This window comes from Pongo pygmaeus, chromosome 7 (assembly GCF_028885625.2).
Source record: "Pongo pygmaeus isolate AG05252 chromosome 7, NHGRI_mPonPyg2-v2.0_pri, whole genome shotgun sequence".
NCBI classification, from domain to species: domain Eukaryota; kingdom Metazoa; phylum Chordata; class Mammalia; order Primates; family Hominidae; genus Pongo; species Pongo pygmaeus.
In genome coordinates, this window is record NC_072380.2 from 125,988,703 (window position 1) to 126,007,963 (window position 19,261).

Consider the following 19,261-nt stretch of genomic DNA (forward strand, 5'->3'; position numbering starts at 1 on the left):
AACCTATTTATGTTCACACTTCAGTCTCTTGAAATCCTGTTTTTGATCTTGAAACAGATATCAATATTTTTGAGATTTTATTTTCCCACCTGTATAAGAAAAAATATTAGGAAGAATATCTGAAATGATGTTATGAGAATTGTATATAAATAGCCTGACAGAGTATGTATTCAGAGAATGTTAGTTTTTAACAGATACAGAGTATATGTACCTTTCTTCAGAATATCCAATATTAACACAACTAAATGAATTTGAAGAGCTAATCTAAAATGTCTTATCTAAACATTTTATTTAGGAGCTCATATTAATTACATAAAAATTTTGTTACTAAAAACATTTACATTTATGAGAACGTTAATATGCTTTCTGTAAGATTATCAAATGGTCACTTCGATTATGCCATTTTACCGATGAGAAAATGAATGTTTATGGAGGGTAAGTGAGTTTCACTTTACTAAATATTTTATTAAATATTTTTAGTCAATTATAACATCATGTGTAGTTTGCTTTTAGGATATCAGTGCTGTTTTACTGAAAGCAGGCTAATGGAAGTAAACCTTTCCACAGATTTACTATAAAAGATTGAATAAATATAATCTAAGGAACAAAGTGTTTAAACTTGCTTATTGTCATCTTTTGTTTGATCTTTTAACCCCAGTTTTAATGGTTTAATTTAGTCTATTTCTTCACTAAAAGCCACCTCATTTCTTTTTGGCAAAATGCCTGGTATAAACAATAAATAGTTGTGTATACTCTGGAATCCTTGCCTTAGTCAGACTTGAAAGAGCCTTTTATGTTGACAAAAAGTTTTAGAAATCCTATCTGTCCTTGAGATCTATGCAATCATTAATTTGAATGCTCCAAAGTGAGTAATGATAACTAAAGAGAAGAATCATTAACTGCCTAAGATGCATCAAAATTTTAATTGGCTTTTTTTCTAATTCACTTGCATGCCCAATGCCCAATGCTCAATGGCAATGCAATAAGTCTTTTGAAAATTAAAGTATTAGGTAGGGGGATACTAAACACAATATAATGGTATTTTCAAGTTTGTCCATAGAAAAATGCATTTCTACACTCAGCTTCTGTTTCCTGGGGTATATGTTTTCTATACAAGGCTATGACTGAGGTCATAGTTGAACCAACAGTAAGCAAAGTTCACTTTGTCACTTGGTCTGTCTTATTAACATTATAGATCAATAACAAAACTCTAGTATTGCTTTTCTTATTGAGAAATAATAAATAATAACTTTATTATTATAAATAGTTGTTAATATCACATATGTCATTTCAGCACACAGCTATATATGCAATCACTGTATGCCATTGAGTCAGACAGTAGAGCCTCTGCATTTCCCAGACGTTTTATTATATAAGAGAGAGAATCAGTACACAAGGGTTGGTTCCAACTCTGAAGGGAGAAATCTTTATAGTCAGCTAATTGGAGTAAGTTATATCACTCTCAATGTAATCTTTAGGCAAACTTGGAGATAGAGACATGCGAGACAATGTCATCAAGTAGAGTTAAATCACTGGAGTGCACTGACATAAAACTACCCTCTGGTCATTTGTTTCTATGATCTAAGCCATTTTGATATTTTTGGATAATTTTTATGGGAAGTCATTCTCTACCTCAACATTATGCCTACAGGAAAGGAAACATTATTGCATGGCATTAAAAGAGGCATCAAGTATAGTGAGGAAAGATTTTAATTGTGAGTATTAAGAAGTTCTATGGGACATTGAGGGAGCAAAGGAGAGAAGAAATACTAACCATGTAAGAAAAGAAGTGTAGTGGCTGCTCAAGAACATTTATGGGGACACTGCCAACATTTTCTGAAGGAGAAAAGGTCTACTTGTTATATATTAATTATAAAGAACCAAAAAGGAATGGTCTAACAATTACACAAGTGGGAATTCAAGCTACAGATTGTTGTTTATTCACTCTAATTTCTGTTCCTTAATTACGTCCATTAGGCTTTTGAATTCTATGGTTATGACAATAATCCAGCAAGTTTGTATAATAAATATGAATTGTGACAGAATGTTACATATTTTAAATCCCTCAACGTATCGAGAAAAAAAAATACTGGGTAAAGAATTGATATTTAATAAAAGGATATATAAAGTTCAGATAATTTAGCCATGGTAATGAAATATATTCTAGAATAATGACCAAGAAGGTATAAAAATATTATATATAGTCACAAAGCAATAATCCAAAGAGGGAGAAGAGTAATATTACTGTAGAAACAGAGATAAAAAATAAGGCATAGCCTTATTTTCAATGTACTTGAAACACGCTTTATTATAATTGTGCCCACAGGCAGCCAGCTAGGACACATAATTTATTAAGTTGTCATTTCCAGGATTCCTTAAAATGTACACCTTAATTCTTCTTCACTTTAATGCTCAAATAGAACAAAACGAACTTAGACTCTTTCACATCTTCAAGAAGCATCACAGATCTAAATATAAAGCTAACACTCTAAACCTTCAGAAGAAAATACAGGATATCTTTCCAACTTTGGATAGGCAAATACTTATTGTACTACAAGAAAGCACTAACAAAATATAATATTAATAATTTGGACTTTGTTAAAATTAGAAAACTTAACTCATGCAAAGATAATGTAAGAAAATGAAAGCAAGTAACAGATTGGAAGAAAATAATTGCAATGCATATATTTGTCAAATAAATGCTATAAAGATTGCAAAGATCCTTATAATTTGATACATCAAGACTAAGCAAACAACCCAATTAAAAAACAGACAAAATATTTGAACAAACTCTTCATAAATAAATGGTTGATAAGCACATGCTCAATATTATTAGGCATCACAAAAGTGCAAAATAATACCACAATAAATGCTGACAACCTCAAATGTCAACAAAGGTGTGGAGCATTTAGAATTCTCATACAGTGATGGTGAAGTACAAAATGCATACACAGCTTAGAAAAGCTATTTGGCAGTTTTTTTATGATATTAAATATATATCTACCTAATAACCAAACATTTGACTCATTCTCATTTCACAGAATGAGAGCTTTAAAAAGTTCATTTTACCCATGGCTATAGAGTGTTTCTCTATTTTACAACTTTATGTATTTTTGCAATAGACTGCAATTTTTTTACTCTAAGTTCTGTTTCATACTTGGGGAGTTCATTCTCAACATATTACAAAATTTTGCTATTATTTGCAATATAATATATTTTGTGATTTTTCTTAATGATGATTGATGAGATATTGACATGTACCAACATATTAATTTTTCTTTTCAGTTCTGTAAATCATTTAAGCTTTTTTTTTTTTTTTTTGAGACGGAGTCTTGCTCCGTCGCCCAGGCTGGAGTGCAGTGGCATGATCTCGGCTCACTGCAAGCTCTGCCTCCTGGGTTCACACCATTCTCCTGCCTCAGCCTCCCCAGTAGCTGGGACTACAGGCGCCCGCCACCACGCCCGGCTAATTTTTTGTATTTTTAGTAAAGACGGGCTTTCACCGTGTTAGCCAGGATAGTCTCAATCTCCTAAACTCATGATCCGCCCGCCTTGGCCTCCCAAAGTGCTGGGATTACAGGCGTGAGCCACTGCACCTGGCCCATTTAAGCTTTTTTATGTATACAGTCATAAAATCTGTAATGAATTATAATTTGGTATATTGTTCAATATTTAGAACTCATATTTCTGTATTTGTATCGTTTTATTTTGATAATTTATGCTCTTTAGTTAATGATGTGATAGCTTATATTTCCTTTGTCTTTTATTTTAATGGCACAGAAGTTATAACTATTGTTTTCAACCCCGTATAAGTGAACTTTACCACCTGTAGACCCTCTTTAAGGAGCAGTTAAAGATAGCCACAAAGTTTATACACGCATCTGGATGTTATCTAGTTTAAGAAATTAAGAGATAGTCTTTTATCAACCAACATATTAAAATCAGCTTTCAATTTCTTTACGGCAGATGTTTTTTGTTTTTTTGTTTTCTTTTGTTTTGTTTTTAGAGACAGGGTCTGGCTCTGTCACCCAGGCTGGAGTGCAGTGGCACAGTCTCTGCTCACTGCAACCTCAGCCTCCTGGGTTCAAGTGATCCTCCCACCTCAGCCTCCAGAGTAGCTGGGATTACAGGCACAGGCCACCACACCCAGCTACTTTTTCTGTATTTTTTGTAGAGATGGGGTTTCACCATGTTGCCCAGGCTGGTCTCAAACTCCCGAGCTCAAGCCATCGGCCTCCCAAAGTGTTTTCTTTTTTTAATGATTTTATTTTAATTTCAACTTTTATCTTGGATTCAGAGAGTATATGTGCAGGTCCATTACATGGGTATACTGCATGATGCCAAGCCCTAGGACGTGAATGATCCTATCACCCAGATGTAAGCATAGTACATGACAGTTTTTCAGCCTATGCTTCCCTCTCTCCCTCCCCACACTATTAGTCCCCAGTGTCTATTGTTGCCATCTTTATGTCCATGAGTACCCAATGTTTAGCTCCCACTTATAAGTGAGAACATGTGGTATTTACTTTATTATTATCTACCTTCGCCTTAAGATTTTGTGTTATGTTAACACTACACTTACATTTGATTTTATCTTTACCTATCCTTTTGTTTTTAACATTTCTAATCCATGGACATTTATATAACTCAGGAAAGTGAAGTTTATGTTGCAGTCATTACTACACCATGACTATGACCTTGTGATAATTACTTCCTGTTTTTAAATCACAACTTCGGAAATAATTTACTTAGAAATAATATTTATTTATTTACCTATCACAATATCCAAAAAATAAGCTTTGGATATTGTGATAGATTTTGTCAGTTGCCTGGCCCTCAGCCTTCTCCATGCTGTTTTCCACAACGGAGGTTGAAAACGAGAGCTGTTTTTCTAGAATACTGTTGACCAGGGGATGGTGATGTCAGGCTGTTCTGGCCAATGATATAAGAGAAGAATCCTTGTAAGGACTTTTAGGAAAGCTTTTGATTTACTGATGAACTGCATAATAACAAACTTCCTGTTATATAAGAAAAATAAATTTTTTGTTTAAGCTACAGTAAGTCAGGATTTCTATTACAGCCAAACATCCAAAGTGATAGGCCATATCAAAGTAGCAATGAGGAGACCACAGTAACACATCAGGAGTCACACTAAATAAAGGTTTTTGTAGTCAAGTCTTTTAAAAAATAACTATACTACTACGTTGGTTATTTAGAAATAATCATTCTCTTCCACTTTGAGAAAAGATTATCATTCCATAATATTTCATATGTATTAAGGTTGTACATGTTAAAAATTAGGAAAAGGAATTTAAAAATGAGTATTTATAAAACATCTGGCTTCTTGACTTTCTAACATTGAAAGAAATGAAATGAATCTTTAAATAAATGGACAATATATATCATATAAAAATTTTAAAATTCTTCACTTATTTGTGCAGAAAAAAACAGCTAAGATTTAACAGGCAACCAACAAGCTGAGAAATATTTTTGTCACAAAAAGGAAATATTTACATGTTTAAGAATAAATGAATTATGTAAATCATCAAGAAAAATACTGATACATAGACAAAAAATGAATTTACAGGAGAAAATAAGCGTGGTTATCAAACAAGAGAATATGTTAAATATCTATAAAAATCAGATATATGTAAATAATCAAATTAAGAATAAAAGATGTTAAGTCTGGGAAGACTGAGAGGTAATGAAGTATAGTTTTCTAGTTGTAATAATATTCATTGATATAAGATTCTGGAAAGCATATTAGTAATATAAAGAATATTATTTGCTTCTGACCTAGCCATCCTGTTTCTACCAAGAACCAATCTAAAATATAGAAAATATATATTCATAATGATGCTAATATGTGAATTAATTATAAAAGAAAAAACAAAAATAGAATGATAATTACATAAATTATATCCACAGGATTAAATATTTGCGTAAATTAATGCTTACATAAAACGATTAAATATACTTAACAAATTCAATAAATTGATGTTTACGAAGATTCTAATCACACATTAGACATGTATATTATAATGTAGAGAGATTATTAAGGACATACAATATCATATATGGAATGATCCTGGGTGAATATATCTGTGTCTGCCTCATTAAATAATAGGTGATTTTTTACTTGTTGGTATAAGTTTATTATTGGGAAAATATAATATTAATGTAAAATAAGGCTTAGAATAACCTTTATGCTTCCAGCAACGTTGCCTTAAATGCATCAGCACTTGTTCTAAGACAAAGTTATGATTAAGAAAGAAATTATCTAACGGTGCTTTGCCAATATCAATTCTCTTTTAATAAAAAATAACTTAAGGAAAAACAAGTAATATCATTAATAATTGGAGGCTTAGAGTACAGTTTTTAAAATATGAAATTCTGATTATGAATCCCAATGTGTTTATTTATACAAGCAAGAATGACAAGACCCACAAACCATTTTTTTTCCTACATTATTGCAAGACAAGTGTAGGAAGCCATTTTTAAAAAATCTATTGGAGCTCATGAAAAGTAAAAAAAATAAATATCAATTTCTGGAAGAAAGAGAACAGCAAACACACCATAAGGACATGCATTAAGTGAGAATATGATCCAATATGAGAGAAACAAAACCCAAGAAAAAACAGTGAGTCGAACAGCCAGACGCAAACATGAATCAAACTCTGCCAGCAGCAGTTTCAACTTCTAATCAAACAGCAGATTTTGTATATAAACACAGTCTGGAATGGGCTGTAGGTTACATACTAATTTTTTTCTTTCCAGTCTTGCTAACTAAAGTCAGCTATAACATTAGCTACAGTACTTCTTGAAGCACAAAAACCAATAGATGCGTTAAATGTTTACAGTGAGCAAAACATTAGACTCTAAAGACTTTATTATAACATAGACTACATGTTAGAATACAGTCTTGTCATTTTGCTTGTATAAATAGAGTACATGTCTGAATATAGTCTATAAAATAAATAGGAAAAATAAATTTGTAGCTTACCTTTCGGTTTATATTTGTATATATTATACCTGGTTGAAAATATACCTTTTATTATTATTTCTCTTACTAAATTTTATCCAATACTGCTAAGAAAAAATAGATTTTTATTTATATATCAATACATAAACTTTGGAGATATGTCTAACTACATAGAATTATACATATTGAAGAGCTTCAGATCTAAACTGAAACAAATCTGAATTGTAATGATAGTTCTGCCTTTTGCCACTTTCAACAATTTTACTCGGGCAATCAATTCAAGCCTCATTTTATCAGTTGTAAAATGATGATGATAATAGTAATTATTTTACATTGTTCGGATACAGGAGAAGTTAAATACCATAATGAACACAAAATACTTAGCACAGTGACAGGTGCAGAGGAATCACTCAATAAATGTTAAGGGTTAGAGTCATTGAGCTTTCATTATATTGTATACCCCGTAAAATCTCTGCGAATTAAGTGCTATTATTCCCAATTTACAGATTAGGAAAGAAAGAATAAGAAAAATAAATTTATTTTCCTAACTTCGCAGTTTTTTAACTTCCCAGAGGCCACAGTTGTTTAGAAAAGCAGGGAAGAGGAAAAATAAAAATGTGTTTTCTCATTTTCAAGGCAATCTAGAGAGAATAGGTACATGTACAAGCATTACTATCAGGGAACTGATACTTTGAAACTAACAGGTAATATTAAAAGAAGTATTTTTATATATTTAGGAAAATTATATCCCACACATTGCCAGTGTAAAAAATTGTACTTCTACTTATAGGTATTATTTGGCATTAACAAAAGACACCAGCTTTTAATGACAGTGGCAATGATGATCAAACAGCAGTCAGACGTGAGTACCATAATGTATATTTATAAAATAGATGATTATTGTATGAGTTACAATGTAAAAGTTTATGTATGAGTTTACAATGTAAAAGGAAAAAGAAATCAGATTTACTCGGTAAACGAGTATAGAGGAAAAAAAGAAATAAAGAAAAATAGAATCTTAGCTGTAATCAACCTTGTAAACTTGTTTTTGCACAACAAAGTTTGTGAAATAACTTGGGCATTTTTAAGTGTCATCTGACTGGAAGTAGTTAGATGTGCTCAAATAGGATTTTGTAGCCATGCAGCAGGTTCATACACATTTTCTCATAATACCTGCAGAACAGTATAATGAGATGGCTAGAACCAGCCTTATTACCATCTCTCAGTTTGAACAGAGGTAGCGTGGATTGCTCAAAAAGCTGGTGAGCAACAAACCTAACATCCTAATGTAATAAATCTCATCTCCAGATCCACCATTTTCCCCACTACATTATGTTTTTCATTGCCAAAACTTGAGGAAAATAAACACTAATTTTTTTCTTTTTTCTTTTTTCTTTTTTCTTTTTTTTTTTGAGATGGAGTCTTGCTCTGTCACCCAAGCTGGATGGAGTGCAGTGGCGCGATCTTGGCTCACTGCAAGCTCCGCCTCCTGGATTCACGCCATTCTCCTGCCTCAGCCTCCCAAGTAGCTGGGTCTACAGGCGCCCGCCACCACACCCGGCTAATTTTTTGTATTTTTAGTAGAGACGGGGTTTCACTGAAACACTAAATTTTTACTTAAAATTGAAAAAAATATAAATGCAAAAGAATATGGAAGACTGATGAAACTGTAAAAAGTTAGCACAGATAATCTGCTTCTTGTACATTAGGAAGGCAAGAACATGTTATCAACTATTAGAAAGTAACAGCATCAGAGAATCATAACTCAAACATAGCCAAGTATGTAAAGAGTCTTTAATTCCTACATGCTATCTTCTTAGAATATTTTAAATTACAAGTTTAAGAAAGCTTATGGCACTTAAAGAAAAGTATACAAACACTGGCATAAATCTAGGACTAAAAAAATGTGCAATTCTTGGAATGTTGAATTTTTTAGTTGAATTATAGTTGATTTACAATTAAAATAAGTTTCTGGTTAAGACCTCAAAAATACTTCTAATTTTACATAACTTCTTTGCCAAGAGGAAATTCTGAAGAACCAGAAGAACTACCTTAAAAATAGTCAGGGTGCTAGTTAATTTTCACATCTGTTTAATCAATGAGCTTCAAAAAACACTTTTATTTGTAGAGGCAAAAATATAAATGTCCCCGTTTTTGACATGAAAGTATGTAGTTTTCAGGTATTTAGATTTTATAAACTACACACATTATCAAAAATTAATTTATTCTACTATCCACGAATGCTGACTTAAACTGTTTTTGCATAGTGTTGTATATTAAAATTGGACATATTATCACTGAAATATACCTATATAGTATGTTTTACTTTATCAAAAGTTATATCCATAATGAATGAAACCTTGAGATAATCATTTTTAAAAACAAAATACCTTTAGCCACTACAAAGAGATCACCACTCAATATACATTCACCTTTGTGAGAGATAGTATTAATGTACTAGCAGTATGACATCAGAGACACCAAGCTAATTTGTTCATGGGATGATATATTTCCAAATAAATAATAATTAAATGGTGAATACAACTTTATTATAATTGCATCACAAATGTTAAGCATCTTTTGTAAAATAAACTACTTTTACCCAGAAAATATTTTCTCTCCAGTCTTCCATTCAAAACACACTAACCTTGTCCTAAAGTTTGTAGGATGAGGATGTCCATCATATAATGATAAGTAGTCGTATTCTTCTTCTAGAGCAAATGACTGAAAAACAATTTGTATTCTATTTCGTTCTTCTGCTATTATTACCCATGTACAGTTTGCACCATTTGGATATCCATATGGAAAACCAGGGCTTTCTATGGTGCCATTAAGTCCTTTTAAAGTTCCACCACATGTATAAATAAATCCTGCAACAAAAGACAAATAAACAGACATTAATATTATATAAATCAAGAACAATCCAGGAGATAATATTATTTTGAAAGTCTATTGCATTTCCAAGACCAAAGTTAACAATAATTTTATAAATGGCAGTTTAAGAGCTGGGCACTACATACAAATATATATGTAAAATATAAGAAACAAAATAATAGAAGATTTATCATTTATAATACATACTGAGGTAAATAATTATAAAGCAGTTGATGAAATAAAATTATCCACATACATCTGATTCATTATCCATTACAGGTTCCTATAGACAAACACAATCCTAGAACACGGTATCTTTCCTCAAAGAGTTTTAAATCTCATTGCGGACGCTCATAAAAAACATTGACATTTTAAAGATCTTTGTATGCATTTTGGGTCCCAAAGAATTAACTCCATTTTTTCTTGGCAACACATGCTAGCTTTTTTGACATATTCAGATCTCCACCCTGTAGCTCACATGCTTTAGGAAAATCTGTCTCACCCTGATTATAGAAGAGGAATTTTTTTAAGTCTACGAAATGGCTCTATCTTTCATTAAAATATTTAGTCCATGATGAACAGAATCCTAAATTAACCACATCAGAGTGAATCTGAAGGTCAGGACAAAAATACATTAAATAAATGGATCTTGGACAATTGACAGCACCCATCTTAAGAACTTCTGTATCTGTTCCATGGAAGGTCTAAGTTACTGAGAGCATGAGTCCTGGAGATACCTAGAAAATTTACTATATTTCTTCAGCAATTTGACTCTTCAAATATATATATATATCAGGTATATATATTAAATATATATCTCAAATATATATCAAATGTATATTAAATATATATCAAATACATATCAAATATATATTAAATATATATCAAATGTATATTAAATATTTATCAAATATATATCAAATGTATATTAAATATATATCAAATATATATATTAAATATATATATATTTTTTGAGACAGAATTTTGCTCTGTCACCTAGGCTGTAGTGCAGTGGCGAGATCTCAACTCACTGCAACCTCTGCCTCCTGGGTTCAAGCGATTCTCCAGCCTCAGCCTCCCCAGTAGCTGGAATTACAGATGTGCACCACCACGCCCAGCTAATTTTTGTATTTGTATTTGAGACGGGGTTTCACCATGTTGGCCAGGCTGCTCTCGAACTCCTGACTTCAGGTGATCCACCCGCCTCGGATTCCCGAAACGCTGAGATTACAGGCGTGAGCCACCATGCCTGGCCTCTTCAAATATGTAATGTTCTGTAGCATATTATGTAATGTAAAAACCTAAGATTAATACAACAGTAAGAGAAGATGGTCCCAGTCTTTATGTAGACTACATGCTAATAAAACTTGCATTTAGAGGCGGTTAAACAGGATCAGAAGTTCTCATGAGAACCTCTTCACCCAGATGTTATTATCTTTATCTGTGAGTCCTACAGGAAGCTGAAGTGCCAGAAAGCTGTAAATCAGAGATATCAAGCTAATTTGAGGGAGAGAACTCGATACTACCCAAAGCATCTATTTGGAACTGGCAAAGAAATGCAGGAAATCTGGGGCTCGTCTCTTTGGGAAGAAATGACTATATTTTATGTATGTATGGATACTTTTTAAAAGTAAGAGGACTGCTGAATAGAAGTCTTCAGAAGCCAGAGTTGTAGATTGTGGCAGATAGTGGCTGATTTGGGATGTTGTACATTTATTCCACATTCTTTTCACAATAGCACCTTGTTTTTGCCAGGGAAGCCACTTGTCTATTAAACAGTTATCAGCTATATACTTTTTTTTCTTTTCTTTTTTTTTTTTTTTGACAGAATCTTGCTCTGTCGCCCAGGATATAGTGCAGTGGCGCGATCTCGGCTCACTGCAACCTCCGCCTCCTGGGTTCAAGTGATTCTCCTGCCTCAGCCTCCCGAGTAGCTGGGATTACAGGCATACGCCACCACGCCCAGCTAATTTTTGTACTTTTAGTAGAGATGGGGTTTCACCACATTGGCAAGGCTGGTTTTGAACTCCTGACCTAAAGTAAACCACCCGCCTCAGCCTCCCAAAATGCTGGGATTACAGGAGTGAGCCACTGGCCAGGCCAAAACAGCCACATACTTTGGAGCAGCTGACTCTGCTGACTCCAGTGATGAGAAATGTGGCTCAGGGTTTGGCTGACCAATATAATCCTATCCTCCGAGCAAAATTTACTACAGGGATCTTTTCCTATATCTCACCATATGGCAAAGTCTTAAGCCTGGGATATTCGGTATGTTTACGTGCTATAAAGCATAGTTCTTGTTATCATTTTGCCTCTTTGAAAATTGACCAAGAAGTTGGATCAGGTAGAAGAGGTTTAAAAAAAGTCAATATTTGTGTATATTCAGATAATTTTGCTCATGCACCAAAAGCCAAATAGGGCATTTTATGATTTTCAAAAATAAATAAATAACTAAAAGGTCTCTTTTTAAATTGTTTCTTGCAGAGCAATTACTTTGAAGCCTTAGGTTAATTAGCTATCACCCATTTCTATTAGTTTTCTGCCTGAACAGCTTCCAATTTGAGCTTCATAACTAAAGGCAAGCATGAATCCCTTCAGCTACAATCTGATCTATGGGCTGTTTTATATACTCTCAAGCCCCATAACCGTGACAGTTTTAGAAAAAGGACATATGTCTTAAAATAACATGCTCAGTTGTGTCCACTCATTCTTCAAGGGCCTGCTGATTCATGCATTTCAAGTACTTTTATTTTTAGACAAATTAGGAATTACACCTATATTTAAACTTCCTTATCTGTATTCTTCTTTTTTTGTTTTTGTTTATCACGAAGTTAGATTAAACATAGCATTACTCTCTATAATAAAGTACATTTTTTTCCAAAAAGAAGGTTTAAATTTTTTACTTTAAAAATCTGAAAATCAGAAGTAAGCATTATAAAGCAAAATATCCTCCCTTATTCATTTATGCTTCACACGGTTGGTCATTTTTAACAGCGCAGTGTTTTTCTTACTAGGTCTTTCCTAGGCACAAGCAGATATCCATTCTATATTATTTTTCAAGTGGTGTCAGTCATATTATGCATATTTTTCTGAATTGTTATATCTATTTAAAAAAATCACTGGCATTCTTCTGGGTACAGATGTAGACTTCTACTACATTCTTCTCTGAAAGACTTTATAGCTACGCAACATATAGTATGCCTGTAATATAATTTATTTTACCAGTCTCCTAATGATAACTTCATTTTTATGGTTACAAAGGTCTAATGAGCAACTCTGTAAAAACAACTTTGTATACATATCCTTGTACAAAGTATATTTCTTTTGTGCACAAAAGGCATATATCCTTATGCACTTGCTTGATACCTCCTAAGATGGAATCTTAGAAATGGGGTTGCTGAAAATTTATATAGATACAGTGAAACCATACTTAATAAATATGAAAATTTATGTTTCTGTCACCATTGTATGAAGTGTTTTTCACCCTCAACCCTAATTCTGGCAACATTAGATATTTCTGAAAGGTAAATTTTGTTTTTCATTTTTGCTTTTTAAGAAATTTTATCATGTTTATTTGAAATTTCAACTTGATGCTGTGGAATACATACAGAGTAAAGTGCTTACCATAGTGAAATAGATTACTGTAGCTATCATCTCACATAGTTACTTTTTTTGTGTGATAAGAGCAGCTAAAATATACTTATTTAACAAAAATCCTTACTGAAATACAATTTCATTAACTTTAGTCCTAATGTTTTACATCAGGCCTCTAAACTTGTTCATCCTACATATCTGCTATATGATCTACAGCTCCCCACTTTCTCTTCCCCTTACTCCTGCTCACCCATGGAAATCACTGTTTCATTGCCTATCCATGTGTACTTAAGCTTTTAAAAAAATATATTCCACATATAAGTGACATCTTCCAATATTTTTATTTTTGTGCCTGGCTTATTTCACTTAGCATAATGTCCTCTAAGTCCATCCAGGTTGTAGCACATGGTGGGATTTCCTTTTTTAAGGCTGAATAAGATTTGTGTGTGTGTGTGTGTGTATGTGTGTGCATATAAAATATATTCCATTGTGTATATATAAAAAGGGATCTATATTCCCTTTTTAAGGCTGAACAAGATTCCATTTTGTGTGTGAGTATGTATATATACACATTTCATTTTCTTTATCAATTTATCTCTCACTGTGTATCTAGGTTGTTTCCACATTTTGACTATTGTGAATAATGCTGCAAAAAACATGGGAGTGCAGATATTTTTACATGGTGGTTATTGTATCTCATTTTGGTATACACCTGGAAGAGGAGTTGCTGGGTCATATAGTGGTTCTATTAATATAATATTTTTAATTTATTTAGGAACCTCCATACAGTTTTTTCATAATGGCTGTACTAATCTACATTCCCGCCAATAGTGTACTAGGGTTTCCTCTTCTCCACATCCCTGACAACATTTGTTATCTCATCTTTTTGATAATAATCATACTTACAGGAGTAAGGCAATATCTTATAATGGTTTAAATTTGCATTTCTTTAAAGATTAATAATGTTGAGCATCTTTTCATATACCTTTTTGCCATTTTTATATCTTCTTTGGAGAAATGTCTGTTCAGGTCTTTCGCCCATTTTTAAAATCAGGTTATTGTTTTTTCTGTTATTGAGTTATAAGAATTCTTTATAATTCTGGATATATAAACCCCTTAACAAAAACGTGGTTTGAAAATATTTTTCATAGCCCATAAGTTGCCTATTATTTTGTTGATTGTTTCCTTTATTGTTCCTAAAGTTTTTAGTTTAATGTTGTTCTGTTTATTTACTTTTGTTTTTGTAGCTTGAGCTTTTTGGAGTGGGTATCAAAATTAACTGCCAAAGCCAATATCAAGAAGCTAAAAGGCAAATTTTGCAAAGCAAAAAAAGTTATTATACTACTATACTATTTATTTTCTTTTGCATTTCTCTGATAACTATTAAGTACTTACTCTTGTAATTGCTATTGTAATTTTGCTGATTACTATTGAGATTACTATTGTGATTCACTTGGAATCTATATTTGCCTTTGTAAATACATTTCTAAATGAAACAACTTTGGTTATTTTTGCTCATTGTTCTCATAAATTCACAATTCCTTATTGTTCTTTATAGTACATGTGGAACATCACCTCCTTTTTTTCTTGTCTCCTCTGATGATTGTTTTCCTATATTCATTCATCTATTCATCACATATTTCATGCTTAAGGGTAAAATGATACAAAGAACATTGTCCCAGCTTGTCTTCTGGGAGCTGACAATCTAAAACATGAGATAGCAGGACATTTAGGCCATTGCTACGAAATACAGAAAGTATTATGATTTGGGTGTGCACACTTTGCTATTAGAACACATAGAAGTAAAACTAAATCTAGATAAGTCAGTATGATGTATATGGAAAACTCCCCTCAAAACTGGCATTGCAACTTTTTCATAGATTCGTGTTTTACAATTTCTAAATGCCTTATATTATGTTTTTCATACCTTATCTTTTAATGTGCACTTAAAATTAACAGTGTATTTACACTTGAAAGGTAACTAAATTTTATATGACTTGGGTCTCACTGTCATCATACCTAGGAAGTAACTAACTTGCTTTTGATTTTACAAGCTCACAGAAGGAAAGGACTTGCCTTGTGTCAGATGAGACTTTGGACTATGGACTTTTGAGTTAATGCTGAAATGACTTAGACTTTGGGAGACTGTTGGGAAGGCATGATTGGTTTTGAAATATGAGGACATGATATTTGGGAGGGGCCAGGGGCAGAATAATATGATTTGGCTGTGTCCCCACCCAAATCTCACCTTGAATTCCCACATGTTGTGGGAGGTACCCAGTGAGAGGTAATTGAATCATGGGGGCAGGTCTTTCCTATGCTGTTCTCATGATAGTGAATACGTCTCAGAAGAACTAATGGTATTATAAGAGGCAGTTTCTCTGCAAAAACTCTTTTCTCTTTACCTGCCGCCATCCATGTAAGATGTGACTTTTTCTCCTCCTTGCCTTCCACCATGATTGTGAGGCCTCCCCAGTCATGTGAAACTATAAGTTCATTAAACCTCTTTCTTTTGTAAATTGCTGAGTCTCGGGTATGTCTTTATCAGCAGGAAGAAAACAGATTAATACAGTCTTACACTCAAGTTTCTCAGTCTATTCCTCATCCCGTAATTCCCCATTGATGGAAAGGGTTGTATGGTAGAAAACAGTTCTATATGCAGTCATTGCAGAAAAAGTATTGGAATGCAGTGCCACAAGAGTTTGTTTAGGCAAATTCACCTGCTGTCTCCTAAAAGGGTCTCTCAGTCACAGAAAGTTTCCTAAGTGAATGTGTCACAATTCCAAGTGTAGATCTTAACCTCAGATTATGAGAAAATGGAATAAGTGACAGAGAGTGAGGTGTCTGTCCATCAGGGTAGACTTACAGTAAATAAACTCACAGAGTGTGAGATGAAAAACTACAGTGCCAATATTTCTTCCTAACATATTTCTCTATATAGCAAATCCAAATAAGAAGACATCTTAAATTATAAGATATTTATAATTAATTTAGAAAAAAGAAGTAACACTTATTTTAAATAAGAGAGATTATGTGTATATTTCAAATGTTTCATAACACCTAACTTGGCTAGTTTTTCATGGTTATCTCCAGAATGCAGTGGTATTTACCTTATGGGATATAATTACAATGAGTAATGCTAATGTTCACATCTTAGACTCCACATTTTACGGTTCAATAAGTGAAAAAGCCCCCTTGTTTCTGACAGTCTTTCTTTGAACATGTTGATAGAGTTCAGTTGATTATAAATCCTGCTAGCCCAGATGCCATCTTGTCTTTTTAAAGTGACCATGTTGTTATATTAATTATATTAAGATCCCATTATTTCTAGTTTTTTTTCCTGATGGTCCTCACTATAACATCTACAATAATAATAACATTTTTTTAATCAGGGTAACTGATTTGTCTACAAATTAAACAACAAGAAGCAACAGCAAAAGCTGCCTCCAGAATATTCATTTATTCTGAGATTTCTATTGTCAAGAAACGTATATTATTTTATTAAATCTCTACAATAAGCTTGTGAGGTACATATTAGTACGCTCTACATTTTAAAGATGAAGAAATGTGTAAGTGTTTTATCTATAAAACTTATTAGTGTATGTCTCCTCATTTGGATCTCTGAATCATTAACTAACACAAATTATCTGCTACTATTAAGTAAACTTTATTTCAGACATTTATGCCACTGTGTCCTTCTGATTTTGTTAAGTTTCTTATTTTCACACAAAATTAATTCTATACAGTTCAGACAGTTAATTTTATAAAGTTTATAACCCATTCCAAATTCATGAGAATGACATTTTAAGCTTAAACTTTTTGATATTTGAGTCAATTCAGTCTTATATATTATAGGAAAAATCTAGGAATCACTCAATAAAAAGATGGCATTAATGGTAGAAATACAAATTAACTCAGAAAGTAAAAATGATTTCCTTAGGTTGCACCTAAGTTTGAAAGTTTGAGAAAGAATATAATGAATTATGTCGAACATAATTGGATAGCTTTAAGAAGTCTAAGTCCCAGCTGGATTTCCCACTGCCACCCAAGAGCTTACATAAAATACTACTGACTTATAAAAACTAAAGTATTTCAAATTAGAGAGTAGTATTTTTCTGTGATTTTTTTTATTTTTAATTGGGCAGCTGACATCCTGCTGTTATGAGGACTACATTAATTACACTTTCTCATTTTATGAGAATATATGCGGAATAGGAAAATTAGTGATAACATATTACTTTTTGAATAAAATGACTTGTATTTGGTGGTACTTCTGGAATGGCAGAGGAGAGGCCTCCATATAGAGTCCCATGCATTAAAAGCAACAAATATACTGGCAAAAATGGTCAAAATCATTTTTTCCAGAGCTATGGGATTTATCCCAAATCTGGAATTAATATAAGGGGTGTTTTTTCAAGAAAAACTCCTGAACCTTACTAATAATGGCATGGAATATAGCACTGTAACTCAACTGCTCCCATTCCCCTCTTCCCAGTAGGAACCTTCAAAATCAGCAGCCTCCCATCCCTGGTAGCTGTGCAAAACAGCCTCTCAGCAACCAGGGGGAATAGACCAGATTTGGTGCTCCTCAACGCATTCCTTTCCCCTTGCCCAGAAGACTGTCACTATTTAACCTATCTTGCATTCCCCTGGAAAACTCAATTTGCACATGTTGCTGTTATTTGGCCTGACATGGAGATTTCTCCATGGTTAGAGCCCTATCCCCAGCTCATTTGTTAAAAAAAAAAAGTTGAAACAATTGTTTAACATTGCAACTGCCTGAAGCTGCTGTGTAAATTGGAACAAGAGCCTGACCAAAACATAAAAGGAAGGTCTGGGGAAAGATGTGCTCACACGGAGCTTTGAAAAGCTCTACCATATTCACAAGGTTATGTGCATGTGCAGGCCTGTGTGAATGCTAAGCTGAGAGAGAACCAGTCTCTCACTTACGGATGACCTGAGATCCTGCCTAAAAAAGAAGTGAAAGCTAAGACAAACTTGTAAATTGTTATAATGCTGAAGTTGTGCCCAAACACACTCACAGACACACACAGAGACACACACACACACACACACACAAACACACCAGAGAGAAAAGCTTTTGGGATAAGATGAAAGATGTATTGATTTGCTTATGACATTTGAGGAAATGTCTGACCTATAATTTGCTAACTGAGCAGAGGCTAGGTTAGCCATGCACTAGAAAGAATACAGACTTTACAGAATTAACCTGGGAAAGTCACTAAGTGAACAAATATTAAAACGATGAAAAACAGGTACAGGTAACAAAACCTGGAAGGGTGAGAATATGATTTCCACTGATGGTACATTCTAGTATTTAAAATACCATGTTTTCTTTCTTTCTTTCTTTTTTTTTTTTTTTGATACAGGGTCTCACTGTCACCTAGGCTGGAGTACAGTGGCGTGATAATGACTCACGGCAGCCTCAACCTTCCCAGGCTCAAGCCATCCTCCCATTTCAGCCTCCCAAGTACCAGGGACTACAGGCGTGCTCCACCATGCACAGCTAATTTTTGTATTTTTTTGTAGAGATGGAATTTCATCATGTTGCCCAGGCTAGGCTCAAATTCCTGGACTCAACTGATCCATCCACCTCAGCCTCCCAAAGTGCTGGGATTACAGCGGCGAGCTACCACTTCCTGCACTAAAATACCATGTTTTCAACAAAAATTATGACACATTTTAAGAAACTGGAAAGTATGGCTCATTTTAAAATCAGTGGTTAGAAACTATTTTCGAAGTTCAGAAATTGTACATATATGACAAAGATTTTAAGTTAGCTACGACAAG

General features: G+C 33.2%; 1 protein-coding gene across 1 annotated transcript in view; it reads right to left on the minus strand.

Annotated features, from left to right (window-relative positions):
• CSMD3 (CUB and Sushi multiple domains 3) overlaps window positions 1-19,261 on the minus strand; it is a 1,221,229-nt gene that overhangs the window by 1,098,354 nt on the left and 103,614 nt on the right. The window contains exon 2 of the mRNA XM_054498903.2: window positions 9,630-9,852. Within this exon, the coding sequence (XP_054354878.2) occupies window positions 9,630-9,852 (223 nt within the window). The remainder of the gene's footprint in view (window positions 1-9,629; window positions 9,853-19,261) is intronic.